A 21634-nucleotide genomic window follows, 5' to 3' on the forward strand; every position below is an offset into this window, starting at 1 on the left:
ATTTCCCAAGTAATAGCTTTAAATGGACAACTTTTGGGCTCAATGAGACCAATGATAATAGAGAGAAAAAGGATCAATTTCTTTAAAATTATAGAATTGCAATATAAAATTGGTGCTAGTCTTATGCTGAACCTTGGAAGGTAGGGTTTCTTGCTAGATGTAATAAGAGTAAGCTACTAGATCTTCCTTACCTGTTATGGTGGCTTTGTTGATGGATGGTTGGTTGCACATGGGTGATCTTCTGACAGAGAGAGAAAAGTACGAAGCAGTAAATACGTGGTGCATGCTAACTGGAGGACTCTCTGAGTCATTTCACATATGTCATTTTAATTTAAAGAATTATTTTTAAGCTAGGACATCCAAAAGAAGACTTCTTTCAGACTAGCCACTTAAGTTCCCAGGCACCCTTTGCTCTACAGTTCAGATCATACATGTCAAAGAAGAAAACAGTTAAATCTCACAGTGATAGACTTCTGGGGAAATAAAGCTGAAGTAAATGTCAAAGGGACATGACAGAGGAGGACGTTCCTACTGACTGACTGGGTTCCCTTAAACCAGGGCTTACAGAGCAAACACAGACTCGGTGAATCCAAAAAAGTCAATCTACAAGTCGTTTCCCAATTATGGTGGTGAGAAACTTTTATTTTTGGCACAAATTCTCAGAAGTGAATGACTCCTTGTAAACTGTATTACAATTAGAGAAGTCATTGAAACCTTTTCCTTTCTCTTTCCTCACACTGAGAACCATCTCCAATGCATTTGTTAGAGCGGTATATTAATGCTTTGTCCTAATAGATGCTACAGAGGCTTTAGAAATACTATAAACTAAAGGTACTTAAAAGATTCTATCTTTTGTTCTCTAAGTTTTCAGATGTTTCCCAACTTTCACAAGGTGATTATAAACCCCTTGACCTAAAAAGCCCCTGCTATAAAACTAACATATTCTCTACAGAGGCCAGAGCAATGTATCCAGTATTCAATCAATGCTTAATAAATTTATTGAAAAGAATATACCTTACGAAATGCAACTTTAGAAAGTTGTTCCTTACAATTGGAAGCTTTAAAAATATTGCACAGTGATCTTTTACACTTACGCAGCACTTACTAAACACTTACTGTGTGTCAGACAGTGTGCTAAGTGAACACTTAAGATGGATATTCTACTCTGATCCTCAGAAGAAAGCTTAAGGCAAGTAAACTCACTGTTTCAATTTTACCAGTGAGGAAAATAAAGCCTGGGAAGTTGAATCACTTGTTCAGAGCAAGAGAGCTGAGATGTGAACTAAAGCAGTGGGATTCCAGGGCCAGCGCTCTGCTATACTGTCTTACTTTCAGGATGTTTTGGGGGAAACTGGACTAACAGCCACGGATCTGTGCAAATGGCAGGCTCCTGCAAAGCCGTGTGCACACCTACTCTTCTGAAATGACAAATCTCTTGACTGGGAAATGCAATCTAGTATTTTGTAAATTCTCACTGCCTTGGTTCCAGTCAGTATCTGGTTCTGTCTTATTGCTCTTAAGTTTACTGATGTCAGTTTGGGACTGAAGTTTTTGTGCTTGACTGAAAATGCGTCAAAGTTGATTATGAAATTATTTTAGCTTTTATTAGTGAATGAGATAAGGAAATTTGAAACTTGATTAACGCTTCATAAAACAGGAAGGTTAATGCTTTAAATTGCTACTCTGAAATAGATCTGATCTCTACATAATATAGTTATCTTGCTGAGAGTGTATTATTTAAATAGTTTATAGCTTAATTTAGTTCTTGCTCTGTGACAATTTAGGAAAAGTGATTTCTCTGTGCTGGGTATTATGCTAGGCACTTGGGCTACACATGTGAGGCTCACCGCAGACGGACGTTCTTAAGGTGCACTTGGACAAGTAAGTAGGCATGCGGAGCACAGAGGGATCTATGTTTTAACATAGGAGCTGGGTGAAGGATGTAATCAGAGATGTAAAGGCATACCGTCAAGTTTGGGACCTGTGGAAATGAGTGTATGTTGGATGTCAGTCAGGGATGACGGTCCCAAATAAATTATATTTAATATGCGACTTAAAGAATGAATTATAGTTACTCCAATGGGTGGGGTTGGGGTGGAGAGAAGAAGGTGAGAAATGTTGAAACTGAGGAAACGGGACTGCAAATGTTCATTACCTGGAAAAAATGACAAGTGACTGAAGCTTCCGGGTCCCATTTGAATTATTTGCATGGTGGCTTTTATGTTGACTTTTTAGAAACCTTTTCTATCACAGGAAAAGCAGCATAATGGTCAAAGCTTTTTTTAATCATGGAAAATGTGAATTGGGGAGGTCAATTATATTATTATGGGATAGAAGGTTCAGATTTTTCATATTCTTTTATACACTTAGATAAGTTATAATTCTGAATAAATTTCTATTCATTGTCCTCTTACTATTGATTTAAAAAATTTTTTTTTAATTTTTAAGATTTTTAAAATTTTCTTTTGGAAATTCTTTGTGGAGTTGATGTTTTAATAACTTTTTGTTTGTTATTAACAACAGATTGCCAAAATAAGGAGCATTTAAATAATTAGTTTTCCACTTAATCATAGGAAATTCTTTTCTCTTTTTAGATTTTTTGCTTTTATTAGCGTTCTCAAATAATACTCAATTCCCATCTCAGCTTTCCTTCTTTCAACTGCTTCCTCTGTTATCATAAAAATCACAATTTTATTAATTATTCCAGGACACTCTTGATATAAGATTCAGTAATAGCAGGAGAATTAAAGATCTTTGGTATGATGATGTTTCTCCAAGTAATCGTCTTAGAATTAAGAGGATGACTTTGGATTGACTTTAAGTCTTGATAAGATTCTTTGTCCTTGGTTAATTTATGAAGTAAGCCAAAACTATAAAGTTACCCTGAGTGTAAATAACTGGGCAGAGGACTGATTATGCCAGATGATTTCTGACAGATGCAATCACCATATTTATTTCCCATACTACTTCATTTCTGATATTAGAACCATCACTACAAAGTATTTATAGAAAATTAACAGGACATCTTATGACTTCGTGTAAATGGTTAGACAACATGGCAACAACTCAGAGAAATCTAATATATTGCCCTGAGTTCAATCAAACTGAGAAAACACCGTTTAAAAGTTCAGCAAGAAGGCCTGGGGAAAGAATAACTTACTTGCTAGGTGCTCGATCTTGCAAATTAGTTAATGCAGCAAAGTTGTTTCGTACAGTTCGCAGGCTGGCCAAGACCTACAACAAAAGGGGATTCTTTAAGCTACTTGGAATACAGCCACTTTTAGTGCAATTTAAAATGGCTTGGTGATTTAAAAAATAGTCTGTTAAGTGAAAACCTGATAATACTTTCAACCTAGTTTCATATACCACTGAAGAATCTTCTAGCCCTTAGTGAAGTTTACATCTATCTATTTGAAATCTAGGAAGGCCTGATTGCAAAGATTTTCCAGACATTTCTCCTCATTGTCTATGACTATGGTGACAGAAGCAACAGTTTTCACAATATTCCCAGGCAATATACATAGAGCATTGTTAAATTTAGTGCAAATTTTAAATAGTATAATATAAAATAATAATAAACTCTTACTTTAAGGGTTAAAATTATAAATATATATATCACCAAATTCTCCTCAAATATTGACCAAGAATGTCAGACTTCCCAAAAGAGAAAGCTAGGTGAACTTAAAATTTCTTTTCACCTTTGCTACATGGCTATCTAATAAAAAGAAATTATTTTCTTTGTTAAGGTTATTTGAATCATTAACTATAAGATTCTTGGGGATGCATTTTCACATAAAACGGGACCACCCTGATGTGCACAGAGGTGAGCCCATAGAAGATACTAAAAACAATGTGCTGAATAAGTGAATACATAAACACAACACACCCATACACATAAAGCAGGACCAATATGTTCCCCTACTTCTGAAGGTCCTTTTTCTAATTCTAGTGAACATAGAAGGTGGCAAAAGAACCGGAAGTAAGACTAGGGGAGAAAATTTACAAAGGCTTTTCTTGCCTCCCTTTCCACTAAAATGGTCAAGTTTCCCCCAGGGTGGAGTCTATATTGAGGCTATAATTAATCTGGGTGACAATGATAATGTTGAAGTTGCACTAAAACATAGATTTCAAATGTCCCATTAGGTAGTACATAACAACCCAGACTACCTGACTTTGTTATGTATTCGCTGTGTGAACTTAGACCAATTACATAATCTCTGTGTGCCTCAGTTTCCTTTTCTATAACCCGAGATAAGGATAGCTATCTCTGAGGGTTGTTGTGAAGATGATATGAAATGATAAGTGCCAAGACAGTGTCTGGCAAACAGAAAGCACTCAGTGAACATTAGCCCATTATGGCAACATGCCATCTGATTAATGATCTGGTGCATGCATAGGGTGTTTACTTATGCCTATCATTGGTTAAAAAAAGCGGGGGTGAGGAATGCAAATTTATAATTGCTCCAAGTGTTCCAGAATTATACCCAGAATGTTTTCATTTGGCACTGACTTAGACTAAAGGCGGCCTAAATATTTTTCTAAGACAAAAATGTCTCAGACATTTCTGAAACTGACCTTATTTTTTATATGTCACTGGGATGCTGTTTTTGCACCCTAGGATGGTGACCTCCATCATTATCCCCTGAAGGAGTTAATGGTGTTTCCTGAGGTGCCAACCATGATTAACTCAGGCACTGGAAAAACCTAGCTCATTATCACATATAAACAACTCACAGCTCTGAAAGGTCATGCTGCCTATGACGGAGTATTCAAATAGCCAACTGTTGACATCAGAGCACACTATCTTTCTAAGGTATGAAGTCTTGAATGATGCAGAAATAAATCTGATAAATGATCACTGTCATTAAGTCACGCAAGCCTAATTTATGCTTTAAGAATTGAATACCAAATACACTAATAAAACATTTTAAATAAGATTATTGCACCCTCTAAGTGCTCCTTTTTCTAGGCAAAATTTAACCTCAGAATTCTGAGAACTAGGTTCTAATAAATTATACTAAGTGCACTACACTTGGTACCTAAGTAAATAGAAATAGTGCTGCAGGTAATTCAAGTTCTCTGCTCATTTGAAAGGAAACATTAGTTCATGAAAGTTATACTATAATTGTTTTCTGACGGTTATAATAAAATATTAAACCAGATTACTTTATTTCAGTTTTTAATTTAGATTTGATGTATTTCTTTTGCATAATCTATATCTTCGTGTGGTACAGAATTTAAACAATAAAAAGGTAGAATGTAGAACATATTCCCCTCATTAAAAAAAGACAAAACCCCAAATTATTGTTATTTGTGAGAGGAAGCAGGTAGATAAAATCAGGGAAGTATGCTCTGGGGTATTAAAAATATTGGTACTGTTCTATTTCTTTAACTGTTGATTTTAGTGTTCTTTATATTTTAGATAGTCACTAGATATATTCTCTTACATGTATGAAGAATTTCCAAGTAAAAAGTGAAAAAGGAAATTTTCTCCCCAGCCCCTCCCTCTAGGCATTCAACTGCCTGTCCCCTCTACCAACTGACTTTTAAGTTGTCTCCTAAAGTTTCCTTTACAAGCACTGCTGCAATAAATAACTTTGTAAATCCATCATCCCTTATGTGGGTAAGTATTAGACCACTGTTTTTGTGAAAGTCAAATAATACTCTATAAGTTTTATATTAAGGATGATTAGATCCTGCACTATGGCACACATATGATAACGGCAGAAGTGTAAATTAAAGTTCCAGACCAGAGGCACCTGGGTGGCTCAGTTGGTTAGGCATCGACTCTTGGTTTCTGCTCAGGTCCTGATCTCAGGGTGGAGGGATGCAGTCCCTCCACGCGCTCTGAGCTCAGCACAGAGACAGCTTGGGATCCTCTCCCTCTGCCTGCCACCATCACCACGGCCCCCATACCCACCCTGGTTCGGACATGCCCATTCTCTCTCTCAAATAAATAAGTAAAAATAATTTTTTTTAGGTTCCAGACAAATGTTATGGAAAACATTACCCTAAATGTAGCTGATTGATTCTAGGTGGCTATATCACCAAAGCACTGATTTCGTCTTTCACGCTTTCACTTGTCCTGCAGACTACAGAGTAAGGCATCTGGTTCTATACGCTATGGGAGAGAACTGCAAGCAGTTTTACTCAAGCCCTTGAGTCAGGATTTAATTATTCTTTTCTTTTGCCATAGGGCAGTTCTCACTCCCCTTGAATTCAACCTCTTAAGAACTGTAGTCAGGGCTTTAAAATTCCTATACTTTTATCCACTCCTAAATGCTTGCTAACCAAAAAGAACATTGAGGCTTTCCCTTATATACAGCTCAATGGTTAGAAAATTAAGGCTATTTCTTTCTCTTTGGCCACTCCAAGCAAAAGTGTAATCAGTCAAGGTCAAAAATGCGCTTGAGGGACGCCTGGGTGGCTCAGTTGGTTAAGCAGCTGCCTTCGGCTCAGGTCATGATCCCAGCGTCCTGGGATCGAGTCCCACATCGGGCTCCTTGCTCATCAGGGAGCCTGCTTTTCCCTCTGCCTCTGCCTGCCATTCTGTCTGCCTGTGCTCGCTCTCTCTCCCTCTCTCTCTCTGACAAATAAATAAATAAAATCTTAAAAAAAAATGCGCTTGAAATGATGAGAAATATACACACTTTAAGAAAGAAATCATGATGGTGCTATGGAAAACTGGCAGAGATGGGTCATGTACTGGCTTGGGGCAAGGATTAAATGTTCTTTACACACACACATCTCAGATTTTCTTAAATACTTTTAACATTTATCAGCCAATCAGATCCACCGAAAGTAACAGAACAAAGTCAGCTTCATTGAAAAGTTAAACAACTGAACATAGAGCCTAAACGCAATGTATGCTTCTATAGTAATCATTACTCGAACAGATTTAAAGAGGAGACTGCTGTCAACAAACAAACAAAAAAAAATGTGGCAACAACATTCTCTTTAAAAACCCCTACTTAAAGAGTAAACAAAGAATTTTGAAAATTGTTTTTCATTACAAATACACTTCAGGTCACTAGATGGTGCTAAAACACAGACCAAGAGTTGCCACTGGCGCTGGGGGAAAAGAGAAAGAGGAAGAATTCCTAGTCTCGGTTTTAGTCCAGAAAAACAAAAACAAAAACAAAAACAAGACAAGCAAACAACAACAATAACCAAAAAATGGAGTCAAATTATGATTACTTAGAAGATAGGTCATTTTGATAGAAACCTTTCCAAGTTACGTTTTGGTTAAACTGTATGAAATTGCTCTTCTTGTATGTAAACAAAGGTTGAATACTGATTATTTCATATAGTTCAATCTAAAAAGTACTATGATTAACAGAAGATGCTAGCTGTTAAGATCCAAGGAGAAACTAACAGAAGCAACTGAAATGTGATAACCAGCTTCCAGCAGGGGGCGCCTGGTGGCTCCATCAACCTGGAGATTGAGATGCCGCCACAAGGTGGCTGCTGCTAGGTGAAATGGGGCAGGTATTTAAAAAACACGGGCAATGTTCTATTACCAAATGGAATAATAGTGTTCTATAGTGTTAAAGCTAGTACATTTTTTTACAAAATTATCCCAGACGCTGTATTTTGATTAATGTTAAAATGACTCATATGTTTTCACCCTGTAGACTTAAATCAGGCCTATCTCCTTAGTTTGAATAACATTGAGGCTTCTCCAGGGATCCAAGAAAATAGCTGGGTATTTTCTGTCTCTTCCTCAGTCAGATATCCCACTTCTTTTAACAGTCAATACTTCAAGATGAGAATTTTAAGTGACTTATAGTTTCACAAGGTAGTCATATCACATATTTGGGTGGGTGTGGCCAGAGGCAACTAATTACAAAGCAGAGTCTCCGGCATTTCATCAGTGTCGAGACCTGTTGGTATTCCTGAATCCCCCTAATGAGCTCTGGCAAAACTGTTACTATATTTTTAGGAGGAAAAGGCCAATTGTGCAGCAGCATGACCTGGCATGGCACTGGGATTCCTCTCTATACCTAGCCTTGGTGCCTAAGGAAATCCCCACACCAAAAGATTTCAACAAAAACAATTTCAAAATGGAACTAAATCACATCTACAAAAATGTCACTTTTTTGAGGACCAAAAGGATTCTGAGCTTATGGGGGAAACAAATGAAGTTGGAAGTGGCAAATAGTGTGGGTTAAACACCAGCAAGAATTTCTTACCCTGACAGTGTCGGAGACATGGGAACACGACCTGAAGCAGGGTCATAAGACCCTTTCTGAAGATGACATCTATCCTGGATGGGTTAGGGCTCAGCCCTGTCCATCAAATTGGATGTCTTTCTAAATTCTCTTAAAACAAGATTCTGTTCTCTTAGCTTTACAGGAAACCATGACTAGGTAAAAAAACAAAACAAAACAAAACAAAACAAAAGCAGGGAGGGATTCAAAATGTCAATACTAGTTATTTGGGGAGTTGCAATTATGAGAAATTTTCATTTTCTTCCTTTTTCTTTTATTTTTTTTTAAACTTTTTTATGGAAAAAAATTCTATTCTGAAAGAAGTTTGTCTTTTTTAAAATACATTTTTAAAAATTTATTTTAGAGAAAGAAAGAATGGAAGTAGAGGCAGAGGCAGAAAAAAATATAAAAGACTAGATTTCCTACAAATTTAAGACCATTGATGGTAAGGACAAAATCAAATTTATTAATCTATTTATTAGAGAAAAAAATCTATCAAATAAAAGTATTTATTATTACTTAAGAAATAGTACCTGAAGTAAGAGATAAGTATCATGCAGATTTTTTTCATTTTTTACTATATATTTAGATATATGTATATATATATATTTCTTATAACAATATCTAGAGATTTTACTTAGAAGTAAAAATAACTACCTGAATAAACTGTAGTTGGAATGATTATTTCTATGTTTGGTGATGGTTACTTATGTTATTTTTCCTGATTTTAACTGGTCACCCAGCTCTCAGTTCTTAGAAATAAAATTATGGATCCTCAATAGTAATCAATTAAAAAAATCTCTAAATTTGTGTGATCTTGTTATCCTAAAATGTGATTAGAACTTTGAAGAGTTGTAAATGTTTCTGAACATAGAAATATAGATACTAGAAAGAATTTATGATTTCCAGCAAAATCGTAAGCAAACAAAACAGTAACTTCTAAAAAATATGGTGGTCATATTCTATCTCTAATTGCCTACAGTAATGAAAAAAATCACTTTTATATGGTGTTTATTTATGGATTCATTAAGTTTTTGGTCTGAATTATAGCAATCACAAAATTTCAAGAAATTTGAAAAAGGCGAAGAATTATACACAATCCTATTATCCAAACACTGCCAGTATGTATCTAAAAAACAACCTATTATAACATTTTTGAGATGAAACAGCTCTTAACTAATTACAACACTTAAAACTCATCTTGTTTTCTAGAAATTGTGCTGAGCATTTCACAAACTTGGTATTATTTTAAGATCTTATAAACCTTATGAAGTAGGTTCTCTTGGGACTTTCATTTAGGGGAGGAGTATAAACCAGGCTTGAAAAAGTTCAGCGACTTGCCCAAGGCCATTCACTGAGCAAGAGGAAGAGATAAGGTTTGAACAGACATCTACCTTTATCCAGGCCAAGTCGTCTAATTTTACCAGTTGAAAAAAGAAGTCATAGAGAAGTTAAATGAGCTACCTGAGGCACTAGAACTAGTTTTGATTATGATTATGGTTAGCCTTGATTACCATTTTTATAATCTGTCTGGATCACTTGTAACCTAATATTCAACATTTCTTTTTAGAGTTAGTATTGGCGTTAAGCCTGTTTTATATGCCAGTTAAATCAGTAATATCCCGTCCTGTTCCCATCTACCTATACCAATGTCTCTCAACTTTTCCTGGAAAAATACTGGTCCTTTAAAAAGTACAGGTGCTTGGATCCAACCCCCAAATGTTTGAATTCCATTGATCAGGGATATGGCCTGGGATAACAGCCTTCTAGGGATTCTTATGTGCAGCTAGGGTGCCAAAGCACTGGCCTATACAAAGACTATCTGCCTATCAACCATTTTATACATACTCTAAATGCTTTAGATTGTTTTATCACCTTCTAGAACTTATGTTATGTGGTTAAGGTATTTTCATGATTTGTATGCCTAAAAGGAACAAATTAAGATAAATTTAAATCTGTACAAATGACACGTAAAAAAGGAGTAAATAAAGCATCAAGGTGAACTGAAATATTAAATTTCAAGCCCTGATCATGTATTAATTATACTAAATGTAATTTAACCCACAATATAGCTCTCTGCTTCCAGTGTTTATATTAGTTAAGGAAATATGGTTGCATTTAAATTTATCACTTAGGTAATTTTTAATCTGAAGCAAAGACATTCTTTGGGTCTATGGGATTATAGGAAACAGTCCAATATGGTTAAGGTCACATTCTCTAGCATTGCCTTTGAATTACTTAAATGAACCACAGAATTTTTATTTGCATTTGCATCTGACTTTAAATGAAATTAAGAACAAGAACTAATCCCCTAAATTAAATTTCCACATCTGTGAGAAACCTGCCCATTCACCAAACCGTGCTTACCTGAGCAAACGGAGTCACAATCAAGTCATCTCCGTGTCTGAAAAACAAACCAAACCTCATGTTAGAAATTATGATAACTCTGTGACCACTTTTGATCAGTACTAAATAATAAATTGCACTATCATAAATTTCCATAGAAAATTACAGTAATTCCATCCTTATTCTTCAACACATGTTATTCCCAGCCAGTGGGTTGAAAAACTGTCTTCGGGGATGTTAACCATTGTCCATCTGCCTGGGCTAAAAGGGGCTTCTTGAACATCAAGCAAGGTTACTGTTACTTATTACGTGCACAGGATATACAACAATAGAAACAGAGTCCCAGCTGCATGTCCTGAGTTTTACTCGTGACTTCTTATCATAGGCATTAGTAAGAGATGCTGTGGAAGGAGCTAGCAACTGCAGGGGCCTCAGTGAGAGGGCCCTGGACCATCTAACATTTGAAGGTGATGAGCATCGAGTGTTCCGCATCACGGTGTTTGAGTTTGGACAGGCTAGCAACTGCAGAGGACACGGGACTGCATCATACACTAATAAAAACCCGGCAAAACTTTTCAACTGACTCATGTCCCGCTGCTGTAGCTAATAGGGCAATGTTACCCGGTGTGTGCTGTTGCTGCAGCAACGTTGGCCACACCAAGCCTGGGATACAGGAGCAAGGTGTCAGCATGACGTGTCTCAGAGAAACCGGGAAAGGCAAGGAAGGTTGTGCAACATTCTACTTGGGGGAAAGTGAGGAACTGGGGCCCAGAGTTCTTTCGTGGTTATTTCTTAGCATGGGTGACTCGTGAGAAACATTTCCAAAATTTCCATGGGGTATTTTGTGATCTGGCTAGCTGAAGCTCTTTCATCAAAAATGAATGTAATTACACAGAGAGCTTCCTGACATGACTGAGAGCATTGCAACTGAACTGTGCACTCGGTCATGAACAATTCTGGAAAGGACTGAACGACCTCAAACACCACCCATGAAATATGTTTTAGCACAAGCAGCATATGGGTGACGTCAGTACACGGATCGTTACCAATGATTAGACCATTCGTTACGGCCATCATCAAATTACGCAGAGATCTTGATATTCAAAGTGTGGGAAAATAAAAAGCAGGAAATGTCGGAGCACACTTTAAAGGAAACGTGTTATTTTGCACTCCTTCGCTCCAGGATTACATTTGGGGGAGCGGTATGGTAACTGATTTTTCTGTAGATTATTCAGATGGTCAAAATTAAAGTAATATGAAATCTAGATGTTTTCTCAAGGGACAGTCTTTTCTTCCACTTCATTCTTTATAATTGCCTGCTTACAAAGTTTATTTTCTAAGAATTAAGTTACGCTGACCAAGGCACACTGCTAAGCTGAAACTGATCCCTAGAAATAAGTTTCATTTTTTACATGAATTACATTGGATGACTCTAAACTAAAAAAGGTGTGAATGCTTATTAAAACATGAATTCTTTCTTTGATTGTATTTTACTCCTAAATTCTGTAAAAGATATATTTAGAACATAAAATATTTAGGATGATTTACCAGTCTTGCTTCCCTTCCCTGTCAAAGCAGAAAGAAAGACCATTATACTTTGTTTTTTTAGATTGATTGATTGATTGATTGATTGATTTGTTACACAGAGAGAGATCACAAGTAGGCGGAGAGGCAGGCAGAGAGAGGGGGAAGCAGGCTCCCCGCTGAGCAGAGAACCCGATGCGGAGCTTGATCCCAGGACCCTGAGACCATGACCTGAGCCAAAGGCAGAGGCTTAACCCTCTGAGCCACCCAGGCGCCCCGAAAGACCATTATACTTTTAATCATGGAGATACTTCATTCCTCAGAAATTGTTTTTCCCAAATATCTCGACTGTCTCATTTCAGTAACAGTAAAATTATTTCTACTCTTCCAATAGGCATATGTCCTCAATCGAGGGCAAGTTATATCCTATCCTTCTCTTTTCAAAATGATATAATGCTTAAGTAATCTTTGAATATACGACAAATATATACATATACAAATATATATATATACATGTATATATTTGTCATATATTCATATGTCGTATATATATATGTCATATATATACATATTTATATGTATATATGGAGAGGATTATACAGTATTATCTCTCATTTATGTAAAAATCAAACAAATATAGCAACAACAAACTTTAATAAAAAAGGAAGAGGAACTGCTTTAAGGAAAGAAAATAGCTTTTGGAGGGGATTGGTATATTTATAGGGACAGGTGGGAAGGGAGTCATATGGGATGAGGGGTGAGATCAGAAAAGAGGCTCCATTTTGGACATTGTATGTATGTATGCATGTGTATATGTGTGTGCACGTGCATGCATGCGTGTGTGTGTGTGTGTGTGTGTGTGTGTGTGTGTAGTATGTATGCATGCATGCATGTGGGCAATGAGGTCATTTGTACCCAGGTAACAGTCACAGCAGTCAGTGCCAGTCACCTCCAGTCTCATGATGTGGAAGGAGGTTCTCAATAGCCTGCCCTGGCTACCACAGATTGAAACAGAATCTCCCAGTCTAGGTAGGGAGGGCTGGCTGTCCCCTCTCCCAAGAACTTGCTCAGTGTGCATTGTTGAATTTTTCCCCCAAAAAAGTAATGACGGTGAGAGTCAAGAACTACTTTCTGGGCCTTTGGCCATCCTTCCCCTACTTCTGTATCACTTACTACTTTATTTTCTGCCCTCATTCTTCCTACAATAAGAAGCCAGAAACATTAGCAAAAAGCTGAAGGAAAAAACCCAAAAGCAAACCCTCAGAGAGATTTCACTGGGATCCGGAAACTATTCGAGTCCTTAATTGTGGCAAAGCCCCTGGTCATCTAACAAAATGAATCCAACCAACAGCAGCAGCAGTAAACTAGCTCATTTCAAAATTGTGTTGAAGCACGCAAGGCCGCCACCTCTCCACACTTCATGATGGCCAAAGTAGAAGGAAAAGTAGATGACGTTATTCAGAAGAAAGTTTTACTTTATTAACCAAAGACCCCCTAATCCTCTGATACCAAAAGCACTAAGGGCCATGAAGTCCCGACTGCCACTGAAGACTATGCCCGGCAGTGACAGCCAGCAGGACAAGCAGTTGGATGAAAAAGCATGTCTGACGCAAAGCTGAAGACTTAATTTCTGAACTGAATCTCATGCAGACTTGTAGGTCTTCCGTGCTTCACTCGGTCTGGCTCTAAAACTAGAAAGAAATTCTCCCCTGGAGTTTGTCAGAGAGGATTAGGGATTGGATAAACTTACAGATGACTGGGTGTTCTGAAATCCTGGTGTCTTTCTTCCCTTTGACTCAAAACTATCTCCCATTTCCCAACTCACCCTTGATCCACCTCTTCTGGAATGGTAGAGAAACAAGTATGTTCTCATTTCTAGAGTGTACATAAAAATGTTTCTGAACACCTAGGCTATCTGACAACCCCCGAGAATTAGCCACAGGAGGAATGCATCTACTCACCCCTCAACTCCCATATTCACGGAAGTACAGATATATAAAATACACAAACAAATGTGGAAACAGATTTCTATACTTGACCTTTTAAAAAACTAATATGTATATTTTGCATGTAAATCACATATTAACTGAAAAACTTTGGAAAATACAAAAAAAAAATCCTTGCAGAACTACTCAAAAATAACTGTCAATAACATTTTTCTTCCAGATGCATGTAAGCACATGTGTGTTAGATATGATTTTTATGGAAAGCAGGATTTCTTACACAATTAGAATCATACTGTGTATTGCATTTTATATCTTGCTTTTAACATTAAACATATTGAGTCCTGAAAAACTGTATAAGCCTTCATACTTTTAAAACACTTTTAATGATTTCAGTCTATTTTTAATAATCTCTAAATTTTCCAAGTAGATATCAATCCAAATTTCTTAAAATCTAAGTGCTGATTCTATTTTAAAATTAAAACAATTTAAATAATGTATGAATATTCAAACTCATTTCAGTTCTTCATTCCTTTAAGAACAACTCACTAAAGAAAAATGTGTTTATTTTGATGATAAATGGAAGTGGAGTTAATGCAGCCTGAGTAAAAATTCTCTAGTCTGAAGTGTTATCTCTTCATTTGTCATAAAACAAAAATTTAGGCATCATTAGAGAAGGTACATGATATCAATCAATCCCCTCAAATTTGCTAGTTAGATGATGGTACCAAAAAAAAGACAATCTCTTTTTAAAATTATGTATCAAAACCTTTTCCAAATTTAGTAAGTTAAAGTATGTATAGATACAGTCACTAAACATATTAATTATTTTGTTTAACAAAAGCCACTACAATGGAGGGATTCTCCCAGGGGTGTGGATGTAACAAATTACCTCCATCGCTTTGAGTGAGGACTTTGTGGAGGGGGAGGAGTGAAGGGAGGGCTGAGGACTCAGCAAGCTTTCACAAGTACCTTCACTTTGTGTTCTAGGAACAGGTTCTTCTTTCACAGAAATGTATCTCATTCATCTGTCCCGTTCTTAAGGTCAATGACCCTGCCCTCTTGTTTTTTTCTCCAGGATGGGTTTTAGGAAGAAAGATTTATGGGGAGCTAATGCAACAATTTTTAAGATCTTCATGTGGTAAAAGGATTTGGGAGATTAAGAAGAAGGGCATGATCAAACAGAGAAGAGTGAGAGCAGTACCATTTTATGCATGCCTACTATGTGCCAGACACTGTGTCCTACTGGCACAAAGTATTTAATTCTGATGACTGTGCATTAAAAGGATGCTCATATTCCCACTCTAAGATAAGGAACAAGGCTCAGGGAACCTAAGTCAGTTGCAGTCATGCTCTTGGCAGGTGGTACAGTTCAATGGTTTCCAAATGCCAAGCCGAGAGCTGGTGCTCGCCCAACAGAACTTGTCAAAATAAAAACAAACATGGACCATGGGGTGAGGTTTCAAACAAGGTAAACAGATTGCTTTTGAAAAACTCTCATTCATTCTGAGATCATGCCCTTTCTTTTTTACTGAAATGAAAATGCCCTTTAAAAATAAAGTGATTGTGCATATTGACAAGGATTTTCTTATTAATGTCCTTTACGTGGCCAAGTATGTGCTCTGTAACCCCTGGTCAGTCTCCTGGGTAGTTTTTGGAAATCTTACTGGGTCATGAAATCCCTAGGCACGGCAACGTGTAGTGTAGCTGGATTTAAATATAGGCTTTTAAAATAAGTATTTCGTTTCTACCACACCGTGTTGCTTTCTGCATGCTTAATGAATTCAGACTAGTCAGCAGCCTCATAGTAGCACAAGTCCCAGACTCGGAAACAGGAACTATCCAGAGAAATTTCAGCGAAGATGGAAATATTAAATGTTCTCTATCCATGCTGCTGTCCAAACCAGGATCCACTAGTCACATGTGGTTACTTAGGACTTGAAATGTGCCTAGTGCAACTAGGAAACTGAATTTTGCTTTTATTTAATTTTAGTTAATTCAAATTATGTGAAGGTCACATGTGGCTAATGGCTATCAAGTTAACCACTGCAACTCTTGAGTAATCTTTAGAGAACTTCAGTTGCAAGTCTTCTGGGGAAAGATAATCTTTGACATAACTGAAGAAAAAAATGTATCTACTCTAAGTGTGGAGGCAAAAGAATGATGTATTAACATAACAAAAATTCCTGATTGCTTGGCAAAGGCTCTAAGTTAAAAGATTTGCCCAGAAGCCCATCAAGATTCTCTATCCCATAAGGATAAATAGAGATTTCAGCTTAATTGTTTTACTTATTTATTACATTCTCATCAAAAGGCTGTTGGATCTGCCAGCAAATGCCAAATAGTTGATCAAAATCATTATGTTCAGGGTCAAGATACCTGAATTCTAATTCATGGGGAGTGCGTGTGTGTGTAAGCATGTCCTCAATCACATGCAAGGCACAATATTTTTGAGCAGAAATTTATGATTTCTAAAATTGAGCTTATGGGGGCACCTGGGTGGCTCAGTGGGTTCTGCTAGGGTCATGATTCCAGGGTCTTGGGATCGAGCCCCACATCGGGCTCTATGCTCAGCGGGGAGCCTGCTTCTCTTCCTCTCTCTCTGCCTGCCTCTCTGCCTACTTGTGATCTCTGTCTGTCAAATAAATAAATGAAATCTTTAAAAAAAATAAAATAAAATTGAGCTTATGATAGTTTCATTACTTTTCCTAATATGATCGTTTCGAGGACCAAGCATTACATTTCCTGGGAGAATTCTCCATCACTATAAAGCCTCTATGGACGCCAGACAATTTGAAGAACATATTCCTACTCTGTATTCTTTTTTTTTTTTTTTAAGATTTTATTTATTTATTTGACAGATAGAGATCACAAGCAGGCAGAGAGGCAGGCAGAGAGACAGGAGGAAGCAGGCTCCCTGCTGAGCAGAGAGCCCGATGCGGGACTCGATCCCAGGACTCCGAGATCATGACCTGAGCTGAAGGCAGCGGCTTAACCCCCTGAGCCACCCAGGCGTCCCCCTACTCTGTATTCTTTTAAGCATGTACCATTACTTGTCAAGAACTAATGGTATATACTCCACTCCACAAAGAATTTACTGAAATCTAGCCACAAAGGAAGGAACATGGTAGACCTCATGAAATAAAACTTGAACTGATGAATACAAGGTTTGTTCCGGAATCTTTGAAACAGTGTTTTGTCACTTTGCTCCTGTGTTTGAGGAATTGGATTTTAGACAGGCTATCTGCCTGGTAAATGACGAATCCCTTTCCTTGATAAACAGTACATGATGGGCTACCTGTCAACAATGCAAAACAAACAAAAGAGACCCCAAGAAATAGTGACACGTTAGAAATTTTACCTCATCTCTATAGTAGGTGGAATAAATGAATAGAAACTCAGTGTATTAAACATAAAGATTACATACAAAAAGACATGTGTGTCAACACATGCAATTAACTCTATGATTTAATATGAAATATTTCTTTTTGTCAACTGCCTTCTGTTTAGTTTCTGTAGAAATGTATTCATAACTGAAAATAATAAGGATTGGATGACAGTTTTGTTCTACTGCACTTAAAAAAGTTGCCATAGGGACCTATAAATAACACATAAATTATAATACTTGTTTTCTGACTTTTTTGGCAAAACAAAACAAAACAAAACAAAACCAAAACCAAAAATCAAACAGAGAAAAAATAACCAGCCAAACAAACACAACTGTCCCTGGTGCAGAGAACAAATTCAGCTTGAAGTTGTCTAAGTTGTTGGGGCGCCTGGGTGGCTCAGTGGGTTAAGCCGCTGCCTTCGGCTCAGGTCATGATCTCGGAGTCCTGGGATCGAGCCCCGCATCGGGCTCTCTGCTCAGCAGGGAGCCTGCTTCCTCCTCTCTCTCTGCCTGCCTCTCTGCCTGCTTGTGATCTCTCTGTCAAATAAATAAATAAAATCTTAAAAAAAAAAAAAAAAGAAAACCCCTGAAATCCCAAGACAATTAATAGAAAGCTGACACAAAACCAGAGAGAAACTGCAACAGACAGGTGGAATAATTGCACTATTTCTTTAGCAAATCTCACCTGAGCTACACAATGAAGTGCCCAGAATCTGATAGAAAAGCCCAATGTTCGGTATTCTTTATTTGGTTTTTCTGAAGAAAAAACATGGGTCTGGTTGAAGGCTTTCTTTGTCTGTTTTTGTAATAGTATATCTTTGAATGTCTCATACTGCATGGGTTTAGTGAGAATGAGTTACGCATACCCCTTAGTACATCTTATTTCAAGAAACACAGCCCATAAACATTTACTTTTTCTTATAAGGCTCAGACAACGGTACAGAAGACATTGAGAACAATTCACCAAGGAACTAAGACTGACAAGCAAAATAAATACTTTAAGTCACTGATATGGTAGTGAAAACAGGGGTATATACACATAGGAATCTTCATATTGACTGGATAAGTCTCCTTTTCTATTTAGAACTTACCAAAAAAAAAAAATGACAGAAATGCATGATACTAACAAAAGTTTTCTCGTTTTGACGGGCCCATAGCTTCTTCAGACAGTACCCTGGCATGGAGTGGGCACTGTCAATATTTGCTGAATGAGGAAAAGCATGACACTCTCATTTAAAAACACACTAAGTGGGGCGCCTGGGTGGCACAGTAGGTTAAAGCCTGTGCCTTCGGCTCAGGTCATGATCCCAGGGTCCTGGGATTGAGCCCCACATCGGGCTCTCTGCTCAGCAGGGAGCCTGCTTCTCCCTCTCTCTCCCTGTCTGACTCTCTGCCTACTTGTGATCTGTCTGTCAAATAAATAAATAAAATCTTAAAAAAAAATAAAAACACACTAAGTAATACACTAATTTTTCGAATGTGGTGGAAGACTCAGATTGGGCACCTCTCTCAGGAATGGACTGTCTTCTTTCTCTAAGCCTGTCACGAACTGCCCATTCCTACCATCCATCATCAAAATTTAACATTTAGATAATTTTCATTTTCTAATACACTGCTGCATGGTTTCATTTTAGTCCTCCTAAATACACAGGAGAAAGAGCATGGGGTTAAGGAGAGAAATGAGAGCCACCAGGTCTGGGGTCCACAAGCAAAAGAACTAGAATTTCTTTCGTAATGGCCATCTGCCCCTTACAAGTCAAGAGACAAGGGAGCCAATAATTTCAACCTGAGTCACTCACCAATGGCCACTCTGCACTCACAACACTGGACAGGCAATTGTGCTAGTTTTTCTTATTGAAGATGGTTTTCAAAATTTCCTAATTTTAGTTAGTTTATTTTACTTACAAATTGCTCTGAGGGTTGTGTTCTTCGCACACACTGAAAAATAAGTCAGTTCCTCTTTGACCGAGGTTGATCTAAGTTTGCTCTCTGGCAGAGGTCTGATGATTCACAGAATTGTGGGGTAATCACTTTTTTTTTAAGCTACACTTTCGTCTCAATTTTTAAAAAGTGGATGTTACCCTTTGTTAAGTACTAAGTCTAAGGTAAAAGTATAGCTGCATAATCAAACATTTAGAAGTTTAAATAGCTCGCCTTCACAGTGCCTTTTTCTCTTAGGTATGGGGATTGAGGAACACTTATTTTTCTGTTTCTCTTTTTTCCTCCACAATTACAACTAGAGTCCAAACACCAAGGAACACAGGATATGGAGGAAATTCAAAAGGAAAATTGCATGCTAAATATTAGGCAAAGTCCCCTGAAGGTATAAAAGAGTAATCTTGTCACAGAAATAATGAATTTTTTTTGAGAGACAGAGAGTGTGATGGAGGGGGAGGGGCAGAGGGAGAGAAAGAGAATCTTAAGCAGACTCCACACCCAGTGCAGAGCCCAATCTGGGGCTTGATGTCACAACCCTGAGATCATGATCTGAGCCGAAATCAGGAGTCGGATACTTACCCGTAGCCGAACGCAGAGGCAGAGGCTTAACCTACTCAGCCACCCAGGTACCCCAGAAATAATGAATTTTTAATGTTTAGCCATTCTCCTTTTCTTTTTTCCACCTGCTTTAAGAACTTTCAAGACTAATAATTACCTCTCCATGTCCCCTAAAACCTCAAGATATAACTATTATTGACAGCAATAATCAAGGGGGATTAGAACACATAACTTAATTAGTTATTTAAAAGACTGGAACAGGAGCTCCTGGGTGCCTCAGCCAGTTAAGTGGCTGCCTTCAGCTTGGGTCATGATCCTGGGGTCCTGGGATCGGCTCCATGTTGGGCTCCCTGCTCAGTGGGAGTCTGCTTCTCCCTCTTCCTCTGACCCTCGTCCCCACTTGTGCTCTCTCTCTCTCAAATAAATGAATAAAATCTTTTAAAAAATAAATAAAAGGGGTACCTGGGTGGCTCAGTGGGTTAAGCCTCTGCCTTCGGCTCAGGTCATGATCTCAGGGTCCTGGGATCAAGCCCCACATCAGGCTCTTTCCTCAGTGGGGAGCCTGCTTCCTCCTCTCTCTCTGCCTGCCTCTCTGCCTACTTGTGATTTCTCTCTGTCAAATAAATAAAATCTTTAAAAAATAAATAAATAAAAGACTGGAACACAGTACAGTGACACCCAAACACACTGACACCTTCTCGTTGGCATAATACATTAAATTCAACTCCTTAGTTTTACCCTATGGCATTAACAAACATGATCATTCAAAAATGTCAGAACATTAACATTTTGTTTTTATGATTTTTTTAAAAGCATGAGATTAAAAACATATAATATGTGTACTTGACTGGAATTTTAATTCCTTAATTCAAAGATTGAAGAAATATGTTTAACTACTTTATAAGTATTATTTTTTAGCATTCATGGGGCTCCTGTTTTTTGTGTGTGTGTGTGTGTTTTTTTTCTTGTTGTTGTTTTGGTTTCTTGAGACAGAAATAAAATGACCTCAGTGACTGGACAAAGAAGTGGAATTTTTTAAAAAGAGAAGAAAAAAAGTAGCAAAGAAGGTATTATAGTAGCTGATGAGCCAAGAATACTTGGCCAATAGAGTTCTTGGTATTTAATGGTTAGTATTAGTATCTATCTCAATTCTCTATAGTAATAATAGTAATAGTGGTCAACCCACTGGGAATGGGAAAAAAAAAAAAAGCCTGGTTTCCCTGGCTCATTATCAAAATTATACTGACTTTTGACAATAATAAAAGATTTTGTCTACTTGGGTCACAACAGAATTAGAAATGGAACAAATTCTCTAGAGCTCATCAAGAAGTTCATGGCTTTGAATCTGTCAAGTTTTTTTTTTTTTTTCTCTTGACACAATCTCTCTTCACACAGACATTTGATCTAGCTCCAATCCTAAGGACATGTATAAACACCCTAACAGACAGGTTCTCAGACTTTCTCAGTTCACAACACTCTTAGTTTCTCAGCAATTGTTTATGGCACGTCATTGGCCAAAAGAAATACTGAATAGTTCCAAATATTAAGTAGTTAAGTCCAAACTGTTGAATAAGGTTTTGTGACAACAGTTCAGTGCCTGCTGAGGACTAGACAACTTCTCACTTTGGAACAAGATCGGACACGGACTCCCCTCTGTCCTTTTCCATGACGATTTTTGCGCAGCACCTGCTTTTGATCACAGCAATCATCAAAAACTCAGTTTGGCA

At 37.5% G+C, this 21634-nt stretch overlaps 1 protein-coding gene across 7 annotated transcripts in view; it reads right to left on the reverse strand.

Moving 5' to 3' along the window:
- The window catches only part of PDE4D (phosphodiesterase 4D), a 1258413-nt gene that overhangs the window by 197924 nt on the left and 1038855 nt on the right, over window positions 1-21634 (reverse strand). For 6 of the 7 annotated variants that reach the window (XM_047729070.1, XM_047729069.1, XM_047729071.1 and 3 more), the window contains 3 exons: window positions 10578-10614; window positions 3161-3234; window positions 192-241 (listed from right to left, as the gene is read on the reverse strand). In XM_047729070.1, the coding sequence (XP_047585026.1) occupies window positions 192-241; window positions 3161-3234; window positions 10578-10614 (161 nt within the window). Of the gene's footprint in view, window positions 1-191; window positions 242-3160; window positions 3235-10577; window positions 10615-10722; window positions 10986-21634 lie in introns of those variants that run through there. The other variant, XM_047729075.1, reaches the window with a different exon arrangement.

The sequence above is a fragment of the Lutra lutra genome, chromosome 5, assembly GCF_902655055.1.
Source record: "Lutra lutra chromosome 5, mLutLut1.2, whole genome shotgun sequence".
In the NCBI taxonomy this organism is placed as follows: Eukaryota; Metazoa; Chordata; class Mammalia; order Carnivora; family Mustelidae; genus Lutra; species Lutra lutra.